Source organism: Coloeus monedula (genome assembly GCF_965178545.1).
Source record: "Coloeus monedula genome assembly, chromosome: 8".
NCBI classification, from domain to species: Eukaryota; Metazoa; Chordata; class Aves; order Passeriformes; family Corvidae; genus Coloeus; species Coloeus monedula.
In genome coordinates this window covers 24,123,790-24,145,596 of record NC_138788.1, presented here as the reverse complement: position 1 = coordinate 24,145,596, position 21,807 = coordinate 24,123,790, and the positions used below count along the sequence as shown (strand labels likewise).

Below are 21,807 nucleotides of genomic sequence, written 5' to 3'. Positions count from 1 at the left end.
ACTTATCATGTTCTATTAACCAGATTATTTCCTGACTTCTTGTAGGATTCTGAGTAACAACAAGATCTTGTGGTTGAAGAATGGCTCTTTCTTCGGGCTGAGATCCCTGGAGAGACTGTGAGTAACTGACCAGCCTTGCTCCACCTTCAATTAAAAAGTCTTTCTACTTTAAATATAGAAACAAACATCAGATAATGAAGTTGAGACGTTCTGAACTGTATTGCACAGTAGAGTTTCTAGGCAGTCATCAGTTTAAGAAACAGCATAAAAATGAGTGCATGGGGATGGACGTGGAAAATACAGGAAAGCACTGCCATCAGTTTGGAACTAAAATAAACATGCAGTCAAAGGCTTGTACCACACTATGTACACTATCACAGCAAAGACTGCTATATGTAATGGTAACACTAATATACCTGACATGTAGTTTGGGTTATTTAACTCACTGGTCTCCAATACTTCCATTTTAGTTCTATACTAATTTTAATTTTTTCTGTATTTTAATTATAATATCAACAAATTGGACAGCGTTTATCACAGGAGCAAACAATGATATTGATAAAGCTCCATGGCCATGTATTTCTAGCCAGTATTTGGAGGGGGAAAGAGGAGCTCAGGAGCAGCTAATGAGTTAGGAAGAAAACATTTGGAAACTTCAATGGAAATAAATAAGCAGTAACAGCTATAGTATAACACTACTTTCTGTATAGATAGGTCAGTCATGTGAGAATAATTGTGAACAAGCCTAAAAGGCGACTTTTTATATATTTAGGCAACTTTTGGTGCCAGTACATCTAAAATGAGTAATTATGTCATGCCTATCTTACAATATCTCCTGCAGCTTGAGCTGAATTACTTTTATACTGCTTTGTAAGAATAGCTTTATTATGTAGAACTGTTGATATAAAATAGTTGCTACATTCATGAATGCATGAATGTATTCTGTGTGGTATGACTATTTCCATATGCAAAGAAATTACATATGAAAATCAACGGGTTTTGCTATAGATGTGTGTGATATGCATGCTGTTTATGGTTGTGGAATAAAGTGGGTAAGTATACCATACTGAGATGTTTGAATATCCTAACTGTGATTTAAAAATAAACAACTTATTTCAAGGTCTCAAGCAATCCCTTAAGCACCTTGAAGGGTTTGGATAAAGTGACTGTCAGAACATTTATGCTAAGTAATATTAGATTTTCTCTGTATATAGTTATAGTTGTATCAAATACTTTCCTTAATGTTAAATATTGATATATTAAACGATAGGGAATATTAAATAGTATAGAATGGAGAGTGGTGTATTATTTACTAACTGGTTTAATACTACGTTTAACAGTGATATGAGGTTTGTAAAGAAGTCTATAAATATTTTAGACAAAAAAATTTAGAACACGGGATAGGATTACGAATTTATTGCAAGAAGGGAAATTAGTAAATTAAATTCTTATGTAATATAAGTAAATGTAAGTAATGTAGTGTTTAGAACTAAAGGAAAACATTTCCTCTGAGGTTTTTTTTAGGGTGTAATTTACATTGGGAAATTATATGAGTGTGTACTTTTAAGAAGTTTATTAGTTAACTAGTGAGATAAATACTTCAACCTGAAAAGACATTACAAGCAAAACTAAGAACGGTGAGAAAACAGAAAAAGTGCCTGAGGTGTGTAGCCTCAAGTACCATCTCCATCTAAACCATTTTCATTTTCCTGTACTGATTTTTCAAAACAGTACAGATAAAATGAATATCATCTCCTCTGGTTATAATTCTGTTTGGCTATAGTATTAATATAAAATCCATGAGTGATCCATTAATTGAAGACTGGAATTCAAGTGATGACATTCTCATGATTCAGCCACTCTACTTCTGCTTCATTTGGGGCCAGTCTGGCCCCATATGCTTCTTATCAATATCTGTGAAATCCCAGTTTCAGCTGGAGGGGTGAGAACAGCTGGAATAGTCTACTAGGAGGTGAGTGTGAATGAATTACAGCTGGATGAGCGCTCCTAGCTCTTGGACAAAGGTTTCCCCAGCTTTGCCTTTTCCACAGAACCTAATTCAGAGCAGTACTTCAGGTGCTCAAAATGGAGAACTATGGCAGCAACTGTTGTCTTTACTGTGACTTGTTAAAATGGACCAAAAACTTTCATTCCTTGCCTGAAAAGAAGTACTGTAGCAGGAAAATCCAGCTTCCTTTAAAATAATATTAAGTTTACAAGATTAGGTGCTTAGGAACACGGGTGTGCTGGAGTTAAGAATTACTTATTTAATTTGGCTTTGCACTCCTTGTGGTCCTGTTCAGAACAAAAAATAATGTGAATGCCATAGAGGAAAGAGTCATGTAAGTCAGTAAAATTTTTTTTTTACAGTTACCATGAGATCATGAGTTAGAAGAGTGTTAGCTTACATAGAAAATGAAATCATTCAATGTCAAACTGTAAAACTTCAGAAAAGTGAAATTTCAGGTGGAACTGAATGACTTGTATAGTCTGGCTCTTACCTGTTCTGGAGTCCTTAAACCCTCTTTTTGGGTAAAGAATGGTTTGAAGCCCTACTCCAATAAGTGATTGAAAACTTTCCCCCTATTATTTTATTTTTCAATGAATGTCACAACAAGAAATGCAATAATATCTAGTAAAAACTGTATAATAATGATCAAAATACATGCATGAAATATTAATACCTTTACTGGGCATTTTGTAAAAATGCTTTGAAAAACACTGACTCACAAAAGGTGCACTTTCTGTTTTATGTACATTTATGAACAGTGACTCATGAGTGATCTGTAGAGATGGCAATCCCGCTCCACAGTTACAGTTTTCTGAAATAAAGAATTGCTGCCATGTGCTGGTTTGGAAAGGCTGGCTCACAAAGGTGACACGGCATCTGGGTTATGATATGCCTCTGTGCCACGGAGCTTACACTGCAGTACTAACAAGTGACATTAAGAAGTGAAGATCATAACTTAAATACCATGAGAGAATAAAAACTTTCTGTAAACTTAGATATGATAATGCTGCCCAGTTATATGGTCCTTGAGTTGGAGTAAAATCAGAAGTGTGGGTAAGAATATAAATAAGATTTTTTTTGAAGCAAGTGTGGTAAAGGAACTGTTTGTTAAAATATGAAGAGCTGCGTGGAATTTAACCAGAAGAGACTTAAAGGCCATAAATTCTATAAATGAGAATGCACGCCTTGAACCCATTTCTGTGATACACCCTGTGGAGATGGCTGGCTTCACATTCAGGAGGCTGAGAATTCAGTTTGGATCTGAAGCTCAGGGCAAAGACTTGACAGCTTGTAATGATTTCAGTTCTGGTGCTTTCCCTGTCTGCAGTCAGTGTCCTGCCTTCCCAGAACAGCAGGAGTTATCACAGACATTTAAATAAGTTTTTCCTATGCTCTGGCTACCATACAAGAAAGGCAAGTTGGGCTTTCAAAGCCATGAAAGAGCGAGGTAGCCCTTTCAAGTAAGTCTCAGAAATCTGAAAGCTCTCATTTAGTAAAATATTTGGAGGGGTGTGAACAACTGAATTGTCTATGTAATTTGATGGTGTACTTATTCCATAAATCAGAACGACATATTAAATAGAAAAAATTGTGATCGTTTGCTTCTTTAAGACTTATTTTTATTTACTTATTTTTGTCTTCTGGGCATGGGGTTAAGCATGCTATTACCCAAAGAATCATAGGCTAGTGCAGGTTAGCAAGTTACTTGCAGATGCCTTATCATGGCAGTATGTGGTATTGATGCTGCTCCAAAGACATTCCCATCCCCCTCCAGTGTGCAGCAAAGTAATAGTATTAGTGCCAGCTGTGGCAAGGCTTTTTATGCCTGAGAATATTTGGCCAGCCATAGTCCATGGGATGCTTCTGAGGGCAGAGACCAATGTGGTTGGGCCAGGTGCTCCAGCTGTGCTGGACCTAAAGCCAAGATCCAGACTAGGGAAATAAATCTTTTGCCCTCATCCTGGTGCCAGCTGGCACAAAACAATGTGCACTTCAGCTATTATCCACACTGCTAATTTTCTTACTTTGCACAGCAGCCACTGCACCACAGTTGCCTGGACAGCCCCTGCCCTGAGCTACCTCCCTATGTTACCTCTCACTGGGGCAACCTGTTGTGGCTTCCTCGCTGTGGACTCCTGCTGCTGTGGGATTGATTGTGTGCTTAGTATTTTCAGGAGTGGGTGTATGAAGTTACTCTCCCTCTGTTTCATTACCAAATGCACTTTTTCATTAGATTTATAGGAGCATTATACGTCTGAGACTTGCTCCTTTGTCCCAGTGACTGAAACTCTAACGGGTTCAGAAGCTATTGGGAGGGAACCAGAAAATAAAAATAAAGAAACATACACAAACAGTCCATGGTTGCATAAGCAGTTTCCTTGGGAAATCAGGATGAAAGATCACTAGGCAAGATTACACATATTTTTCACAGTTGAGCCAGAAGAAAAGCATGCCAGGCACTAATAAGCAGCAGTGACTGTTTAACAGAAACTTACTTTGTTACATTTTCTAGACAAAGAAAAATAATACTGAAGTATCTTTAAGCATTTAGCATTGAATTTATTTTTTGTTTTATTTTTTTAGTGCTATAGATGTCTTACTCAACCAGGCCTCACTTAGGTGGTGTGTAGTTTTATTAAGTGCTGCTGTAGTGTGAAGTTACCAATCACGTGTCAGTGCTGCACAGCCACAGGTTGTCCTCAGTTATTATCAGACAAGATTGCCTAAAAGCTACTTCAAAAAGATTTCAGTGGGACATTCTGCAACTATATGTTGTGGTGTGTAATAACACACTCTACTGAGGGATGAAAAGGGCTAGAAAGACGAGCATAACAAATCAGACCATAGAAAAAACACGCTGTTATGCAGTTGTTACAGAAATATGATACTTAGAAGTTCGTTAGCAAAATTCAAGTGATGGAAGCATAAAATAAAAAGGTTTGACATTTTTAAACATGCAATTTACATTTTCTAAATTACTGTCCTCTTCATTTTTTCCCTGCTCATACATTTGAAATGTGCATGTGCGCACACATACAAAGAACCAGATGTTCTTCCTAGGTACTGTGAAGGATTGGAAATATGCTCAAAGAAATTGTTAAACAATTTTACTTTCAACACATTGCGTATGACATCTTTAAAGTTAGAAACTTCATAGGATAAATTTAGAAATACGTGTTCTTTTTTTGATTGTTGTAAAAACAGAAAAATACTGGTTATTATGAACTAATAATATTTCAGACTGACAGCCATGATCCAGCTGTGCAACGTTTTTGGCTTTTTTTTTTTTTTTTTCCTAGAAGATCTTGCAGCTGAGGAGTGTGCCCCTAACTGTGCAGGCACTTTTAATAGAAAATAAGTTAATAATGTTGGAGACCTCAAATGCCACTGAACTGTGTGTTTAGAGAAATGCTATGATGGTACTCAAGGAAAGGGAAATTTAAAAGTCTGTTTCTTAGGGCTGTTTGTTGTGTAAATAGCTGTAGTATGAATAAAACTATTCTGTTTTATCAAGTTTTTGTATTTGGAGAAATACGGAGAAAGAAAGCTCTTATGCAAACTCCTTTCAAGCATCTGAAGTTTTCTTTCCACTTCTTGCGTTTCAAATCCTGCATGGATTTAGTAGGATCTCTAGGTCTAGTTGGTAATGATAGCAAGTTATTTCTTTATTCTCAAAGAACAAAAGGACAGGTCCTGCAACCATTATTTTTTCTTGTTTAGTGCTGTGTCTAGGACACCCAAGGAAATCTAAGCAGATTTCCATGTAACATTTCTTACCGTGTTGGCTTGTAATTGTTTACAAAAGCTCATTAGGCTGCATTACTGTTTGAAGTGATCAATCATATTCTGGTAGATGCAGAAGGATGGGAATAGTCATGGGGAAGGATTTTTCTCCAGGAGCAAGACTGTGCTTTGTGCCTGTACTCTAAACTAGACTGAAGACAAATCATGTTCCTCTCAGCAGTCATTGAATTTTGAGTTACCTTTTTGGTTTCAGTGTCAGATGAAGAGATTATCTTTTTAATTATGATGATGCCAGTGTTTGCATGAGCCAGGAGAGTTCCCTTTGTCAGTCGTAAATGCAGCTAATGGAGCTGGCAGGTTGATATTAATTGATAGGTATGTTTGCCTGCAGTATAGTCTGTACAAAGGCATTTGTAAATACTGAGCTTAAAAAACAAAGTTCTGAAAATTCATGAATTACTGAAGTTAAGGTACTGGTTCATTCAGACATACATGTATTGCAGATAATTGGTTTGGAGGGTTGGAGATGCTCAGGAGATGAAGAGCTTTACAAATACTGGAAGAGAAAAGAAACCAGTGAATGTAGGCAGTGGACAGATCAGAAAGAGGAAAGAAAATAGTTATGCATATAATAATCATTTATCGCCTAAAATTAGAATAGCTTTTTGTGGAATGAATAGTTTTTAAGGCTCATCCTGGAGCATGGGGAAAAGCAATTTCTACCAAGAAAATGAGTGTTAAGCTAGTAAATTGAACTGTATTCTTCAGAGCTTAATACACACAGCTCCTTAGCCATCTCTTTTTTTCATTGGTAGTAAATGCCACAGTCACCTGCTGTAAGATTTTTGTTCTGGGGCTTTTATCATATCCCTGGGTTAGAACCAGATTCCTTGCCCATCCTGGCGCTCCTGCATCTCCTGAGGCCAGTCTGTCATTGTGGTGGCTGCAGCCCAGGTATTACAGCTGGTGGTGGAGTCCGTGGCTGCGACCCAGGAAGAGATGACCGGTCCGGGGAGATGGTCCCGAAAGGAATCGCCTGCCCGAGGTCTGGTATCTTCCTCTCAGCTGCTGGCAGAGGAGCCCTTGCAGAAGCTATCAGCTCTTTAGTGATTATCAGCTCGTGATTCCAGCTCAGCTCTGCAGGGCTGCCTCTAGGCCAAACCAGACCGGAGAGAGAGACGAGAGGCCCGTGTGGCTGGTTCCGCACGAAGGGAGCTTTATTGGGGGTTCCCTCCGGTGAAGGGAGGCCAGGAACGAGCTCTCCTCCCTACAGAGGCGAACTGGTCTTCTTTTATAGGGATACAGGGGATCAGCAAGGGGACCAATGGGTTACAGAGGGTCTGGGACAGACCAATGGGTTACAGAAAGATCTGCATAGGGTCTCCCAAAGGATTGTGGGTCTACTTTCCCTCACCATGACTCAAAAGTCCTTTCCTTTCTAGGGAGTCCTGCTGGGCGATTGCGAAATCTCTTATCTCAGCAGACATCCCTCCAGGGCAGTGGCTGGGCATATCCCACAACTCCCCCTTCTGTATTTATTAAAAGGGCATTCCCAGCAGCCTTTCTGCAGCAACGTAGGAGGCAAGAGAACATAAGTTGCCTCTCTTTGGTGCTTGGTTCTCTGTCATTGTGGTAATTTTGGTCATGTTACTCAATAATGCCAGTGTCAGATATATTCTGGTACAGACAGAAGATAGAGATGTTCATTTAAATGAATGTGCTCTTTAAATATCTAACTTCATGTACCTGTCAATGACAATTGTAACATATGGTTGAATTATTGAAAAATAATTAAATGCATGTCAAAAAAGAGTATTCCTTTCCATAAAATCAATTTAGTTCTACAAAATACAATTTCTATAAAATCATTTTAGTATTTTAAAATTTTAATGGCATGGATTGGTGAGATTGGTATGAGCCTGATATGAGACTGAAAGGAGATATGAAAATGATCTCGTAGCACCAGAACACCTTCAGTTCCTCACTACCAAGGGGTTTTTTTAGCATCAAATAAGAGTTCCTCATTAACATTTACAACATTTGAATTGCATCTGGTAAATCATGCAAAACCACAAATTTGGTAATTGAAAATAAAATTTAATTTTACAATGAGAAGTTTCCCCTATCAGTTAATTAGCTAGAATTGTGTAACGATTTCTAACTGACTGTGTGAGTTGAACAAAGTTTTTACCTGACTGTATTTATTTATTGACAGATTTCTTTTGTCATTATCTGATTCTGGAAGATGTTATATTTTAGGCATTGCATTCAATTAAAAATACAGCTTTTTAACTTCTAGATCTTTTACTTGAAAACCATCCTTCTTAATCATAAAGGACTTTGTATAAATAGGGAAATTTATGCATGCTGTAGCAAGTCTCTGATGGTTAGGTAATACAATATTTATATGTTGATGTTAAACAAGAGTCTTTTGAAAGAAGAAAATCTGTGAAAGAAGAGTCTTTTATTTGAGAGAAATGATGGGAAATGAAGGACTGTCTTATTTTAGAGATTTTTTTAAAAATTTTCATTCAATTTTTGTCTCATCACTTAATCTCTCTCTACTTCTCTGTTTTTTATCTGTATTGCTTATTTAATGTCTCCAAATCTAGTAATACTGGGAGATCTCAGCTTATCAGGAGAGCGAAGGCAAGATAAAGTATATTGGTATTTGTGTAGTGCCAATTATTTTACATTTCTACCTTATGTGGAATCATTTATGTACATTCCTGCCCTGACTGGGAAGAAGCCTTAATGGGCACAAATACCCAAGCCCAGACAGAGGATACTGATGCTTGTTGAAAATACCTGCCTGGTTACTTAAATAGCAAGAAGCAACAGTAGACCTAAGGAACCTTGGAAAATATCAAGTCCTTGGATGTGGACGTGGAAAAGCCACTGTTGTTCCTCACTGTTGGTAAAGGAGTACCGGGTGAATTGCTTTTCAAAGTAAGTATCATTTTGCTGCAGGCAGTGTTTTAATGAATTGCACAGAAGGAGGGTATCCAATTTGCTATCATTGCATAGAAATTTTCAAAAACCAGAGAAGGAGAAACAGAGGCAGGATCAATGTCACAAGTCAAACTGGGCAAACTTAATTAAAAATTGCCTTTTCATTTTAATTCTGTGGTCCTTTATGGATCTCTTTATCCCATCCTATGACTAACTTGAGTATGTACACTTTTTGACACTGCACTCCCTAAAACCAAATAAACAAAAAAACCACCAACCAAAATAAAACAACCTCCCCAAACTCTCTAAATGCCAGAACCCATTATGTTCTACTGTGCAGTATCAAAGAGAGATTTAGCATTCTATCAGGAGTTTTAAGACTTTTGCTGTTCTTAATATGACTGTCAGAAACATAGGAGTTAGAAATTAAAAGTAAAATTATATTACCCTCTTTCTAAGAGGCTGTACGTATGTAAGTCTCAAAACCATGAAGTATCTATCAAAGCACTTGTAATGCAGTGTGACAGAAAGATAATGCATTTTTCCCTCTATTCATTTGTTATTTACCATTACAAAGTCACAATACAGACTATTAGACATCACATACATTATATTTTAGAGAATGAGACAACAGGAAAATACCCTGTATGTCTATTGCTGTAGAGCTGCTATGCTGTAATGTGCAAAAGAAGCAGTAATTCTAGAGAGAATTTTTCCTTTGGGATATTACAATGCTGTTGAAAAATAGCAGTAATTAAGTCTGAAAAAAAAGGTTAGTAAATCAGTCCCATTGTTCTAGTGCAAGGGTCCAGAACCAGGTGTGCTTCTTGTCCTTTCTTTATACCTTAAGCATGTTTTTTGTTTGCCTCCTAAACTGCCACATTAATTTCTCTGGTTCTGTGGGGTACTTGTTTCCCTCTGATAGGAACAACATGGGCTACCAGGCGATGACTATGCTCTTAATTCCGTGGTTTATAGTGAGATCTTGGACCTGCTCAGTGCTGCCTTCCCTGGCAGGCGCTGCTCGTGGGTGTGACTGGTGTTCACGTCACTCTGAGTGCACTGCTGAGATTACATTCCTCCAGTTCTGGCATGAAACTGTGGGTTCAGCTTGGGCATAAAATTGCCAACTGCTGGCATGGACGTGGTATAGCACTGGTGTTCAAGATGTCAGTGGTTTGCCAGGCTGCGTCGATGGACTTTTGAATGTAACTATTTGCATTTTTTTCCCCAGCAAAACAGATTTCTGTTGGAAATGTGAGCATGGCAAAATAAAAATGTTCAGTGGGGGGGGGGATAGCAGTTTCGCAGGACTGTCTTTGTCATAGGCACCAGTGTTTCATTTCAACTGCTTTGTATTCACAAAATATAGAATCTTTTTTGATTGATAAAGCTGAACTATACCTCTTAGGACTGATGCAAGCTGTGTTTCTATGCAGAAAGGCAGACTGGTTGAAACAGTAGAAAAAACAGAAATGTGGTTTTAGTGCAGTTTGTATGAAATCAGAGGGAAGCATGCTGGGAAGCCAAGCCAATAAAAATTAGTGTTAGTTCATCAGCAACTGAGCTAATCTTGTGAAGGGAACTGTGAGGTGAATTGGTAGCTGAATCCTTTTATTCACTATGTGGTTTTGATTCCTCAGCTGTAGGCTATGGCTGGAATAACACTCTCCAAAAAATACTATATATTAGTCATATTCAGATGCAACATAGTCTTTAAAATGTTTACTGTCAAGAAGACAAAAAAAGTTGCCTCCCCTGGTAGTATTGATACATAAAATGTGAGACCTCAAGTTCTGACTAGGAACATCTCAATATCATATGGTGTTGGGTTAAAGTGAGTGTCCAAAGAGAAGCTCCAAACTCAATCCTTCCCCTGCCCTGAGAGTTTTCTGGGCCCTGCTGATAGTGATAGCTTTTCTTTTTGTGTCTCCATCTCTGACTTGATATCAATTGACAGACATTTCTCAATTGCTTACTTATAAGTACAAAACCCCCTATGTATATAAGTTATTGTGTGCCAAAAGTGCATGTCTGTAGACTAGGCTGTGAGGTCTCAGATGAAAACATGCTATTACTCATTCATATTATGCTAGTCTGTAAATGCTCCAAGGGTACCAATGACCCTGGGAGCTTGCTGCCCTCAAAACTTCTGGGGATGCCTGCAGAAAGCATGGCTTGTTCTCTGATGCTTGTGCGTTGCCAATAATGTCTGAGAAGGCAAAATAAAAAAAAAAAATAGAATTGACTTGAAAAGAAATGGAAAGAAGGGCTATGGTTTATGCCAGTTTAGTTTAAGGAAAAAAAAAATCCCCAAAATGAGTTGTCTGAAGTAGTTAGGAAAGCTGATGTAATATAACAGCTGTGGGCAGTTTTTCTCCCCACTTCTTAATATAGACAGAATTGATTAGTTGGGTGTAGTATAGTGCTGCGTGTGTCAAGTAGGTACAAAATGGTTGTTCTCACGAGAAAATTGCATGCAGACTTAGCACATGATAAGCTGTCTTGTGTTAACACAAATTGCCTCGTTCTTGAAATGGAAAGTGACTGGGAGAGCTATAGAGGATGTTTGTATAGTCTGAGCTATGCACATATTCTGGGAAAAAAAAAGAATTACAAAATTCCACTATGTGCTGCTTTAGAAAGTGTTTTGCTGAGGAGAATACAGAGAGAAACATTGTGTTGGAATAAAATGCATATTTTTATTTGCTTGTTAACTTGGAATAATGAAATAAAATTGGTATATGCAATGGTAGTGAGATTCATCTGATAAAAATAGGCAGTTTAAGTTAAAAATAAGCCACTTGAGTTAACATAATGTAAGAAACTTGTTGAAGCATAAGTAAAATGTTTTTATCATGCCTTTATAACCCAGGAAACTGCCAAAGGGGCAACTTGAATCTCTGAAAGTCAATTAATCTCCGTCTATGAAAAAGTATGAAAGATGCTAAATCAGGAAAAAATATTTTAGCTGTAGGTGCCTGTAAAAGCCAAATTTATTAAAAAGCATACCCTCTCAGCCATAACTGTAACATTTCTGCTATGATGCTATAATTAATAGCCAATGAAAGAAAGGTTTACAGCTAATATATGTACTTAGACACATGGTACATTTATTACTTTCACCAAGTGTGTTTTACCATTTTTTTTACATGCAATATTCCCATTTGTTTGTTCATGCAAAGCAAGTTAATACTTTTTTAAAGACCTTAAAGACATGCTTTTCAGCTGAAAGGGCAGTTTAAAGTACATTGTGTTCAGAACAAAACAGTGTTTTATGTGCTATGTCAGCAGCTAAATTGAGAATTTGATGCTTTTTTCCCCTTTGTCCCATTAATTGCATTTAGGTATTTCTGAGAAGTGCAAGTGCCTCACAAGGGACAATTCTCCCATTTGAGCAAAGTTTAAATACTGTATTAAGCTTTCTTACTGTACAGAGTTATGTGAACTTACAAAAATATTTAGGAATGTAAGACCAGAATGGGTTGCAGCCAACCTGAATTTCCAGGGATAAAAAGAAAATTTTTTCAGCTCTCCCTCTCATCATATACACCATAAATGAGCCACTCCATTAACAGCTTTCCAGCACTCCATTAAGAACACTGGAACTTGAGTTCAACATAATGACTCTAAAAATTATAATGTGTCACAGGAGAAGAAATTGTAATGTGCCCCAGGTTGGGTTTTTTAATTTTTCTTTTTACGTGTTTTTGCCACTGTAACCAGTAAATCCTCAGCCAGTCTGACAGTTTCTTTAGCTGTGACTCTGCCAGCAAGGTACACCAACACAGGCACTGAGTTTTCAGTACTGGACTAGAGCAGGTTACCAGTGTAAACTATCCAGTACTCCCTCTCTTAGCCTTTTTAGTGGAACAGGAGGAGCAGGGGAAACTCCTGAAGCCATGTTCTGCATCAAGCGAGAAATAAATAAATGTTACTGGTCCTTGAAAATGCCTGGGGAGGATTCAGCTCTGGATATGCAAAAATTCATGTCACAACTCCCACAATTCTAACTATAGTAAGCCCTGTTCATGCATAAACAGTATCAAATTGAACAAATAATTCCAAGGCTGCTCCAAATCTTTATTTCTGCATTTTCTTATCTATGATCTAAATGTACTCATACCCTATTTTTATCCATATGATTTTATAGTACTGTTATCCTTTAATTTAAACTAATCCCTTTCTCTTTGTAGGGTTCACCATTTATAAACATGATGTAATGCTCACTTTTCTCATCTAAGCAAGCCAAAAATATGATAATCTCTTAGTGACATCATGAAAATAACCATGAATTGTACATATCCTTAAAAAAAAATTATGGGCACAAAGCCTGAATTGTATCTAAGAGTAAGATTATTATCTGCAAAGATTTATTTTATACATAATGACAATGTACTCTCTTTATAGTCTAAAAAATTAATTTTAATCCAGTTAATTGGAAACTCAGATAAGTACAATTTCAGCTTAGTTTAACATTTAGAAGTGATGTTCATGGTAAAACTGATACAGCTGAATATGGAAAAGACCTCTCTGGACCATCTACATGCAGTAAATAAATATCCTTGGGAAATTTGCTGTGACTTCAGGGCTCAGGAAGTCTGTACAAAGCAGCTTTCTCTGGTCTTGTGTAACAAGCCAGTGCTGACCAAATGGTTACTTAAAGAAGCCCAGTGAAAATTTAAAGCTTCCTGCTGAGGACGTTGAATCGATTCCTGCTTTTCGTCCTATTTTTTATTTTTGTTGTCCCTATTTTCAGGTTGAGTGCTGACATTGCTGGATGGGTGGGGGTGATAGTTTTCTTTTTGCCCTCTCAAGAACTGAGAATTCAGTAAAGTGAACATATTTTTCTTTTATCTTTTAAGCTCAGTCATCTGTACAGACCTTTTGTTACAGGTCTTCTCTTCTGATTTCCATGCATTCAGGTGTTTGAGTAGCGGTCTGTGATGATTGCTTTGTAGTTTATTTGTGTAAGTCAAATTAAATGTCTTTCACTCAGAACAGAATGAGACATTTCACTCATTTTTCCCTATTGATTATGTTATTGCACAACAGCTGCTCCTTGGTTTCATAGAGCTATCTACTCATGTATTCAGATTCTGTATTACTGTGAGATGAGAAAATTCATCTTAGCTAATAGTTCTGACATAACTTCTCCTTCATTCATTAATTTCTTATTTTTCTGCTTGCCTTGTTCAAGTCTGTGATAAGCAGTGACAATGAAAGGAAAAACATAGAACAGAAGTAGAAAAATGGTATTATATAATAGTAAGTATTAGCACAGAGGTGGAGGACCAAGTATTTGTAAGGGGTCACCAGTAGCACATATTGGATGGAAATGGTCTTTATGCAGAACTTCTTCTATTGTTTTTCCTTACATAAGGAATTTTCTGGTCTTCCCACCTCTGTGTTGAGTTGATGTGCTAATGGGTGCCTGTCCTAAAGTCTTGTTTTCTTGTTTTACATCTCTTCTTTTTGAAAAGTTCCAAAAGTTCTTTGTTTTTTACATCAATTGCATCACAAAAAAATATATTTCTGCCCCTTTGTCATTGTGTGTTCTTACATTATTCTCTCTGCTTATTCTTATTGTGTTGAAATACCGTAACACAGCTACTTTGTTATTACATCTAGTATTTTATACCTGAATAATTATTTAAACAGTTCCATAAGTGTTCACGAAGTCCTATATACTTACATACTTTTGGCCCATTTCCCCCAAAAATCTGTAAAAACATTTTCATATGACAATTCCTCGATAAAAGAATCAGGGTTTCATGCTCACAGAGGTGAGCTAAGCCAAGTTTCAATTCTTCATCCCACCTAATGTCTCTCAGTAACAATTGTGGCTTTTCCGTGTCTCTGTGTTATTATAGAGGTGCTGTTCCCCAATGCTCAACTCTTTTTCACAGGAACAGCCAATGTTTCATGAGAAAACCTAGAATGCCACTGAGTAGCTATTTCATTAGCAGGCATTTTAAGGAAAAAGTAGGTGCAGGCTGGGAAACGAAACTGCCTGATACCTACAAAGAACAGAGAGCCATAATTTATGAGGGCTGGGTACCGGGCACGTGGAACTGAGCATGTGCCAGCGACGAGCGTGAACTCTTTGGGGCTCTGGGCTCATGCCAACTTACACAAAAGCTGGTATAGGTACATCATTGTTGCTGCTGTTGCTTCAACTCATGTAACTCGGGGTGCACTAGGCTTTCTTTTGCTAAATGAACCTGGGCAATTAATTTCTTTAAATACTTGATGTGTCATAGTGAGGTTGAGGTTCAATTGACTAAAACTCTAGCATTTTTTAATGAACTGTAGAGCATTACCTGTGTGATTTCTATTTATTTATTTAAATGCTTGCATGTTTTAGATTTTTTGTATATGTTGCTGTAGTGTGCTGTTTAAGTCACTGGTGGTACAGTATGAAGTCACAATGATTGCCCCTTTTTCTTGGTATGTTAGTTGCATCTAAAAGCAAATGTGGATACTGTTTTCATTAACTGGGTTTAAGGAAAACTTACTATTTACAAGATTGCTGGGAAGGGTAAACAGCATTTACGCTATTTTGTGATCCTCAGTCAGATTTCCATGAAATTAACATTTTCTGAAACCAAAGCTTTTGCAATGACCTATTAAGTCATTGTGTAGTTCAACATTTAAAAGATGATATATGAAAAACAAACCCTAATGAAGTGTGGTGAGCCAGCAAAAAGCAGACGGGATCATGCACGGTATTGCCGGTCTTGCAGAATGACTGAAAGAGCCTTTTATACTAGTTACAGATTTTACTGTCAAACTTTAATAATGGGCTAATGTAAAAAAAGTAAACTGTGAGAGCAGCTGCTGCTGACTTTCCTACTTCAATCAGGCTGAAATAAAACTAGAAATGGTACTTCTCTTGTTTCAATATTGAGATTGTAGTAGATTTCTAACTTAGAGCTACATGAGTGCACTGTTTGTATCAGTTGCTAGGATAAATTAATGTAAGATAAGTATGAACTGATAGAAAAACACTGGCAGTTTGGCAATATTTGTTCTATGTGCAATTGCCTTTCATTTCCCATTGAATTTTCAAGCTCCTATGTGAGAAAGAGTATGGGTTCAAAGAAATTAAAAAGGAGAATGCATGTATGTATAAGATCAGTGCTCATATGCCAGCAGTGAGCCTGAAGGAAGGCAGCCTCTCTGCTCCACCACTCACCCAGAAAGTTAGCAGAACAGCCAAGCAACCAATTACCCAGCAAGCTGTCAACGTCCCCCAGTGCTAAGAGGCGAAGCAATTCGGTTTTGTTCTTTATTGACATTTCTCTTTTGCATGTCAGATATTTTGTGCATTTTTTGTATGTTAAATTTGGGATTGCATAAGCTTTATTTTCTGGCTTATTTGCTTGTATCTTCCTAATCATATATTTATTTCATTTTATTACACTGCTGAAACAAAGAATTTCTAGGTATTATTACTATTATACTTAACTGTACCTATTTAGTTTTATCCTACCTAACTTTATAGAAGACTTTATGCAATTAAGTTGAACGTGACTGCCTTGCTTCTTATTTTTTTTTTCATCCTAACCACATCACAGGAAAGACTTCAGGGAACAGTGTAAGAAAGGACTGTTAGAAACAAAATACGAGGCACTGCTGCAGGTCTCTATCTTCTGTCCCCTCTTTGCTTTCTCCTCTCAGAGATGGAGGCAATGAAAGTGATTCTGGGCATGGGAACATGCCTTGCACAGGAAAGTTACAGTTCCACTAAGGAAAATATCCCTATGCATACTTGCACCACCTCCTGATGATTTGGGCTGCGTGTTTCCAGGTTCCTTTGTATGTTTTTTGCAGGTAACCTTTAATTAGTGATTGTCATCATAAAACTGATTAACTATTACCTGACCCAAAGAATTATCATTTATTTTATCCTAAAGAAACTTCTCTGGAGTCCAGTCTATTCTTGATATAACACGATTTTCATAAGTACATCAGGAATCATTTGATCTGCTTGATTTTTGCTTAGAATAATGCGCAACACTTGAGTTTCTGCACATCTTCCATACTTCTGAATTACTTTTCCTTTTTCTTTTCTTTTTTTTTTTTTTTTTTTTTATAATTTGAACCGTTATAAATTTGAGTACCCATTCTTGGTTTGCTCGGTTGAAAGATGAGTACAGGTTGTAAATTTCTTTTTAGAGAAAAAGAGATCTAATTTACTGCACCATAGAACTCTTTCAAAATATGTTTTATGCCCTATTTTTATGGCTGTTTGATAGAATTGTATATTGTGTTTTCCTAGAATGGAATAGATACGGTCATTAAAAGAATGGTGCCATCCTTCAGGCAAATGTGGCATTATATAGATTATTTGTAAAAAAATTTTTCTTTAAATCTTCTAAAATGTGGACTTATTCTCCAATGAAACACTTAAAAGGTTAAAAGTTTAATTTTGAGATCTTTTTTGTCTTTCCATAAGCAGAAGTCTCTTCTTAGAGCTTAGTACAGATTTGTTCTAATTCTGTGTTTTTAATCCCTGGTGTGAATAATTTCATCAGATCTTTTCGTTGTTGTTTGGTTCATTTTAGGTTAAGCCAGGGGCTAACTTCTTGCAGAGGTTCATTATAAAGCAGATGGGTTCTTTCTGAGGACAGATGTGTTTTGGCCAAGATTTAAAGAAATCATGCAAAATTGGGATTTGTATCCATTCCCCCCTTCCCCCTCAACACTTATGTTAAGATTTGAAATATTCAGACTTGAAATCTGGCAGAAATTTGTCCCTGTGTTTCAGATGGGGTCTTGCACAGTCCAGTAATCTGTTTCGATTTGGCTGAGATGCAAGATTTTAAACAATGTACATCACGTTTGTGCAAAGATTGTATTAAACAGTGCAATCAGTGGTCTAACAAAGTGCACTTGGTGCATTATGTGTGTGTGTATCATATACAAAGTGTGAAAATTCCCAGTGAAAGCCTCTATTGCAGTACCTTGTTGGGTTTGTGTGCATAAAGTAAGAGAAAAGAGTTCAAAGATATTTAGAGGGCTCAGAACTATAATTAACATAGTCCAAGTGAATGAAATAATGGATGGGAGAACTTCAGTTGCATTCATTGGGGAGTAAGTGTGGGAATTCTGATAACCAGGTCTGTGTATGCGATGATGGAGTTACGACATCAGTGGCTTAATATGCCTAAAAGTGAGTATCTAAAAGCTGTACAATGAACTAAATAAAAAAAAATTAAAAATTTTCACCTGAAATGCTAATATCTTAGTGTCACTTAAAAAACATGTAATTTTTCAAATGTAGAAAAACTGTGAATCTAGCCAATCAGGCAAAAAATAATTATTTTTAAAATTTATAAAAATGAGGGAAAAAAACCCAGAAAAAAAGAAAAATAAAAGAATGTTGTATGTCAGATTTTGGTCTTGTGGAATGACAAAAGTTTCTGTTTCAGTCCTGAATGACCTATTAGAGCTTAGCAATACAAGCATTAATTGCTGAAATAATTATTTTACTACAAGCAAGTCAGATTAGGTGATTTTAGCAGAATGAATTGAAAAATACAAAGCATAAGATGATAGAAAAAAATTGGTAATTGGACTATAGAATTATCTACCTTTTCATGTTGATTTTACTTATTAATAGACTGTTAAGAAATAACGTTTTAAGGGCTGTAGGCTATAGAATGCTACCATTAGGAATCCAGACATTTTCTTTATGGTGATGTATCAAATACCTGATACTGACAAATATCAAATATCCTCCCTTCTTTTTCTCAGAAATCCAGATGTCATAATGGGAATCGCTCTTACTGTTTCCAGTATGTTTCAGTATAGTTGTCAACTTCATTGTCTCTGCCCATGTTAGGTGTGGGCATGAGCATGTCAATAAATTTTGTATAATCCCATGGAACACTTAATAATAGAATATGAAGCAAAGTAAGCTTATACTGAGTCAGAGTTTAAGGTGTATTATTGAACAAACTTAAATTGGTCCAATTTGCATATTGCCTGTCTTCCCTGTTGCTGCTAAGTTGCATGCTTTTGAGACTGGTATTTATTGTGTGTGGTCTAATCTGTCAATCTCAATATATCTGTAAAATACTGTGAGCATGAAAATTTGTAGGCAGATTAATAGTACCCATTATTAATCATTAACTAAGCCTGACATGGCACATGTGTGGTCATTTGCTAAAAAAATATTCTGAGGCCAATAGTGAGATAATTATCTGAGGATATAGAGAACTTTCTTGCCAAATAATTCTGAGGAATGAAAGTCAAACAGAGAACACTAAATATTTTACTACTAAAAGGACACTACCTTTGGATTTATTATAATAAGCTTGACAGAGTTAGAAATGAATGTATAGGAAGATGGCCTATTTTATCAGGGTTTGCAGAGCAATACCTTCGGAGCTTCTCAGCTGCACTGAAGTGTCACAGCACTGAGCCAAGCAGCACATTAACCAATATGAGGGAACCGTGCGTGCTCAGGCGAACTGGAGATGAAGGTGATCTTTCTAGATGGTAATATTGACATAGCTCTCTGACTAAGGTCGCTGCTTTTAAAAAGATTAATGCAAACGGTAAAAAAGCAGATAAATATAGGAGAAGAAGAAATTGAGTATGGGATTAAATAAAAATCCAGATGGAGAAAGCAAGGTTGGAAAATTTATGTGGTACTGCAGTGGACGTGACTTGGGAAGATGCAAATACAGGATACCTGTGACCAAGTGCTGGGACACACAGGGGGAATGGAGAGTACCAAAGAGGTGCTGAAAAAGGAAGAAAATTCATTGTTGTGAACCTGCTCAAACCATCAGGCATATGGTGTTACTTGAGCAGGGCTGGCTAGGCCTGCCAAGGACACTGGTAGAGACCTGTGTTTAGCTGTATGTTTTGTGTTCCTTATCCCTGGAATGGTTGGTGGATACTGCAGAGGGAGTCACGTGCTCCTCACAGTGAGGAGGAAGAAGGAATAAATCACATTGCTTAAAAATAACATGCTTCAGGTACACATTGCAGGGCTCTGTAGGGGGAAACTGGCAATGAGTGAATGGTCTGTATTGTATTGGAAAAAATTATTTAGGAGTGTCTTGGGGGCAAAAAATCAAGCTAAAAACTCTAATTCCTCTGCAGGACAATCCTAACACAATTTGCTGCTTCATTGCAAAACATTTCTTTCACACAACTATGCCAGAGGTGTAATACATGTAACTCAGTCCTCCCTCAGTCTGATACCAGTAGTTTGCTGAGGGTTTGCTGATGGCTGCCTGTCTTCTGTCTAAAGTCTGTGATTTTTTTCCAGGCAAAAGGGTCTTTTTGACCATGGAAGAAAATGAAAAGAGGATCAAAAAGCCCTTCACCTTTCCAGTGAAAATAAAGTAATAGAATGGGAGATGCCAATATTACCCAGCTTCTGAGACATCCCCATTATGCCTGCTCTTAAAGAACTGTCTCCACCTTTGAAATACAACAGCCTGTAGCAGATCTGGGGTATAACCTGCACTAGAAAAACTGATTATAAAGGAAAAAAAACCACTGCATTCCTAAACAGTGAGTAGATCCTGCTGAAGTGAGATTCTGGGCTGACCTGGAGAAGTCCAGAGCTGAGTCTTCCATGTTCAAGCCCCAGAGAGGGCTCTTCTTTCCCTTCCCTAATCCTTTTTTCAGTTTTTTGCCTTATTGTCCTTTGCAGCTAAGGAGCCATTCAAGGTGCTCCTCATCAACAGCTTGCTGATTGTAAAAAAGGCTTGTGACTGGGGGACATGATTTCATCCTTTTTTGGAGCAAGAAAATGCAGAAATTCAGAAGCAGGAAAAGGGCAGTGGTTGTGAATATGAATTACAATGGAAATATTGATTTGGTTTTCATTTGTTCAGACCTTTCTTAGAATGGCAGGCTGTTGCGGCAACTGTGCTTTGGTGTTTAAAAAAGGGAGTTTCTAGCTCCCTTGAAAAAGAAAGTCAGTTAAAAAAAAGTAAAGTATCTTCTTTTTTTGTTTGTTTTGGGTTTTTTTCTTTTTCTTTTTTTTTTTTTTTTTTTTTTTGTTTCCTTTTAAAGAATTCTGGCTATTGAACTGTAACACTGGCCACATGTGCATTAAAACTATAAAGTTCTTATGAATCTTTAATGAGGAGTGCCCATGTGTGTACAAAGTAGATGGTTTTAACAGAGGCACCTCAGTTACTTTTCATTTTGTTCCCTCACCATCCCCCAAATACCTCAAGGGCTCCGTTCTGCATTCCTTACACATTTTGCCTGCTCCAGAAGGACTCACATTCACATTAATTGAAAGACTGTCACCCCCTTCCTCCCCCTCCAAAACCCACTAACAAAACCAAAATTCCGTTGCAAACTCATTTTGATCTCAGAAAAGCATGTAAGGATGATTTTTTTTCCTTGATTATTTTCAGAGGTTTTTAATATGGACTGGGGAACAGAATTATTATAACTGCAAAGAGGGAAACCTTTTGGAAGTGCTCAGGTGCTGTGTTGTGGTGGAGCTGGTCAGTAATGTCATAATGTTCCATTAGAGTTGCTGCTGTAATTAGGGCAGGGAGGTAAGTGTGGCCAGTCTCAGAGCAGGCAAAAGGAGCTGGTTGGGTCTCATCCTCCGAACTCAGTGGCGTGGCAGACGAGGATCCTACCTGGTGGCTGCATGCGGGACCCTGTGCAGCAGCCGCCGAGTTTTGATGCAGTACTGGAAATAATAAAGGTTAATGCCATTAAAAATGGTGCATGAGTAAAATGCTTATCTTGCAGGAGAATCTCAAAACCTACTAAATGTGGCTTAGTTGTGAGTTTAGTATAATACTGATGAAGGGGTTATCCTTGTTTTCAGAAGTATGTGGTGACCATGATCAACAACCACAGGACTGTGTAAAGTCCCATCTTTTCTTTCTCAGGAAGGTTGTCCTTGCTTCCTTGTTTACATTTGAAGAAGTTTTTCAATTTAAAATATGTTTCTGCTTTTAAGAAAAGGAAACTGAATAGAGAAATTAATGCTTTGAAAGGAACAAGAAGCGTGTTCTAGTTTGTGGGGGTTTTTTGTCCTAAGTAAGGCTTCAGAGTAATAAACCAAGTAGTGTTTGTGAAGATGGATATATAATATAGTG

The 21,807-nt window shown here is 37.2% G+C and overlaps 1 protein-coding gene across 1 annotated transcript in view; it reads left to right on the top strand.

The window, feature by feature from the left end:
• The window catches only part of LOC309575335 (adhesion G protein-coupled receptor A3-like), a gene marked incomplete at its 5' end in the record, with an annotated part of 260,286 nt that overhangs the window by 47,743 nt on the left and 190,736 nt on the right, over nucleotides 1-21,807 (top strand). Inside the window, one exon of the mRNA XM_082285708.1 lies at nucleotides 46-117. Within this exon, the coding sequence (XP_082141834.1) occupies nucleotides 46-117 (72 nt within the window). The remainder of the gene's footprint in view (nucleotides 1-45; nucleotides 118-21,807) is intronic.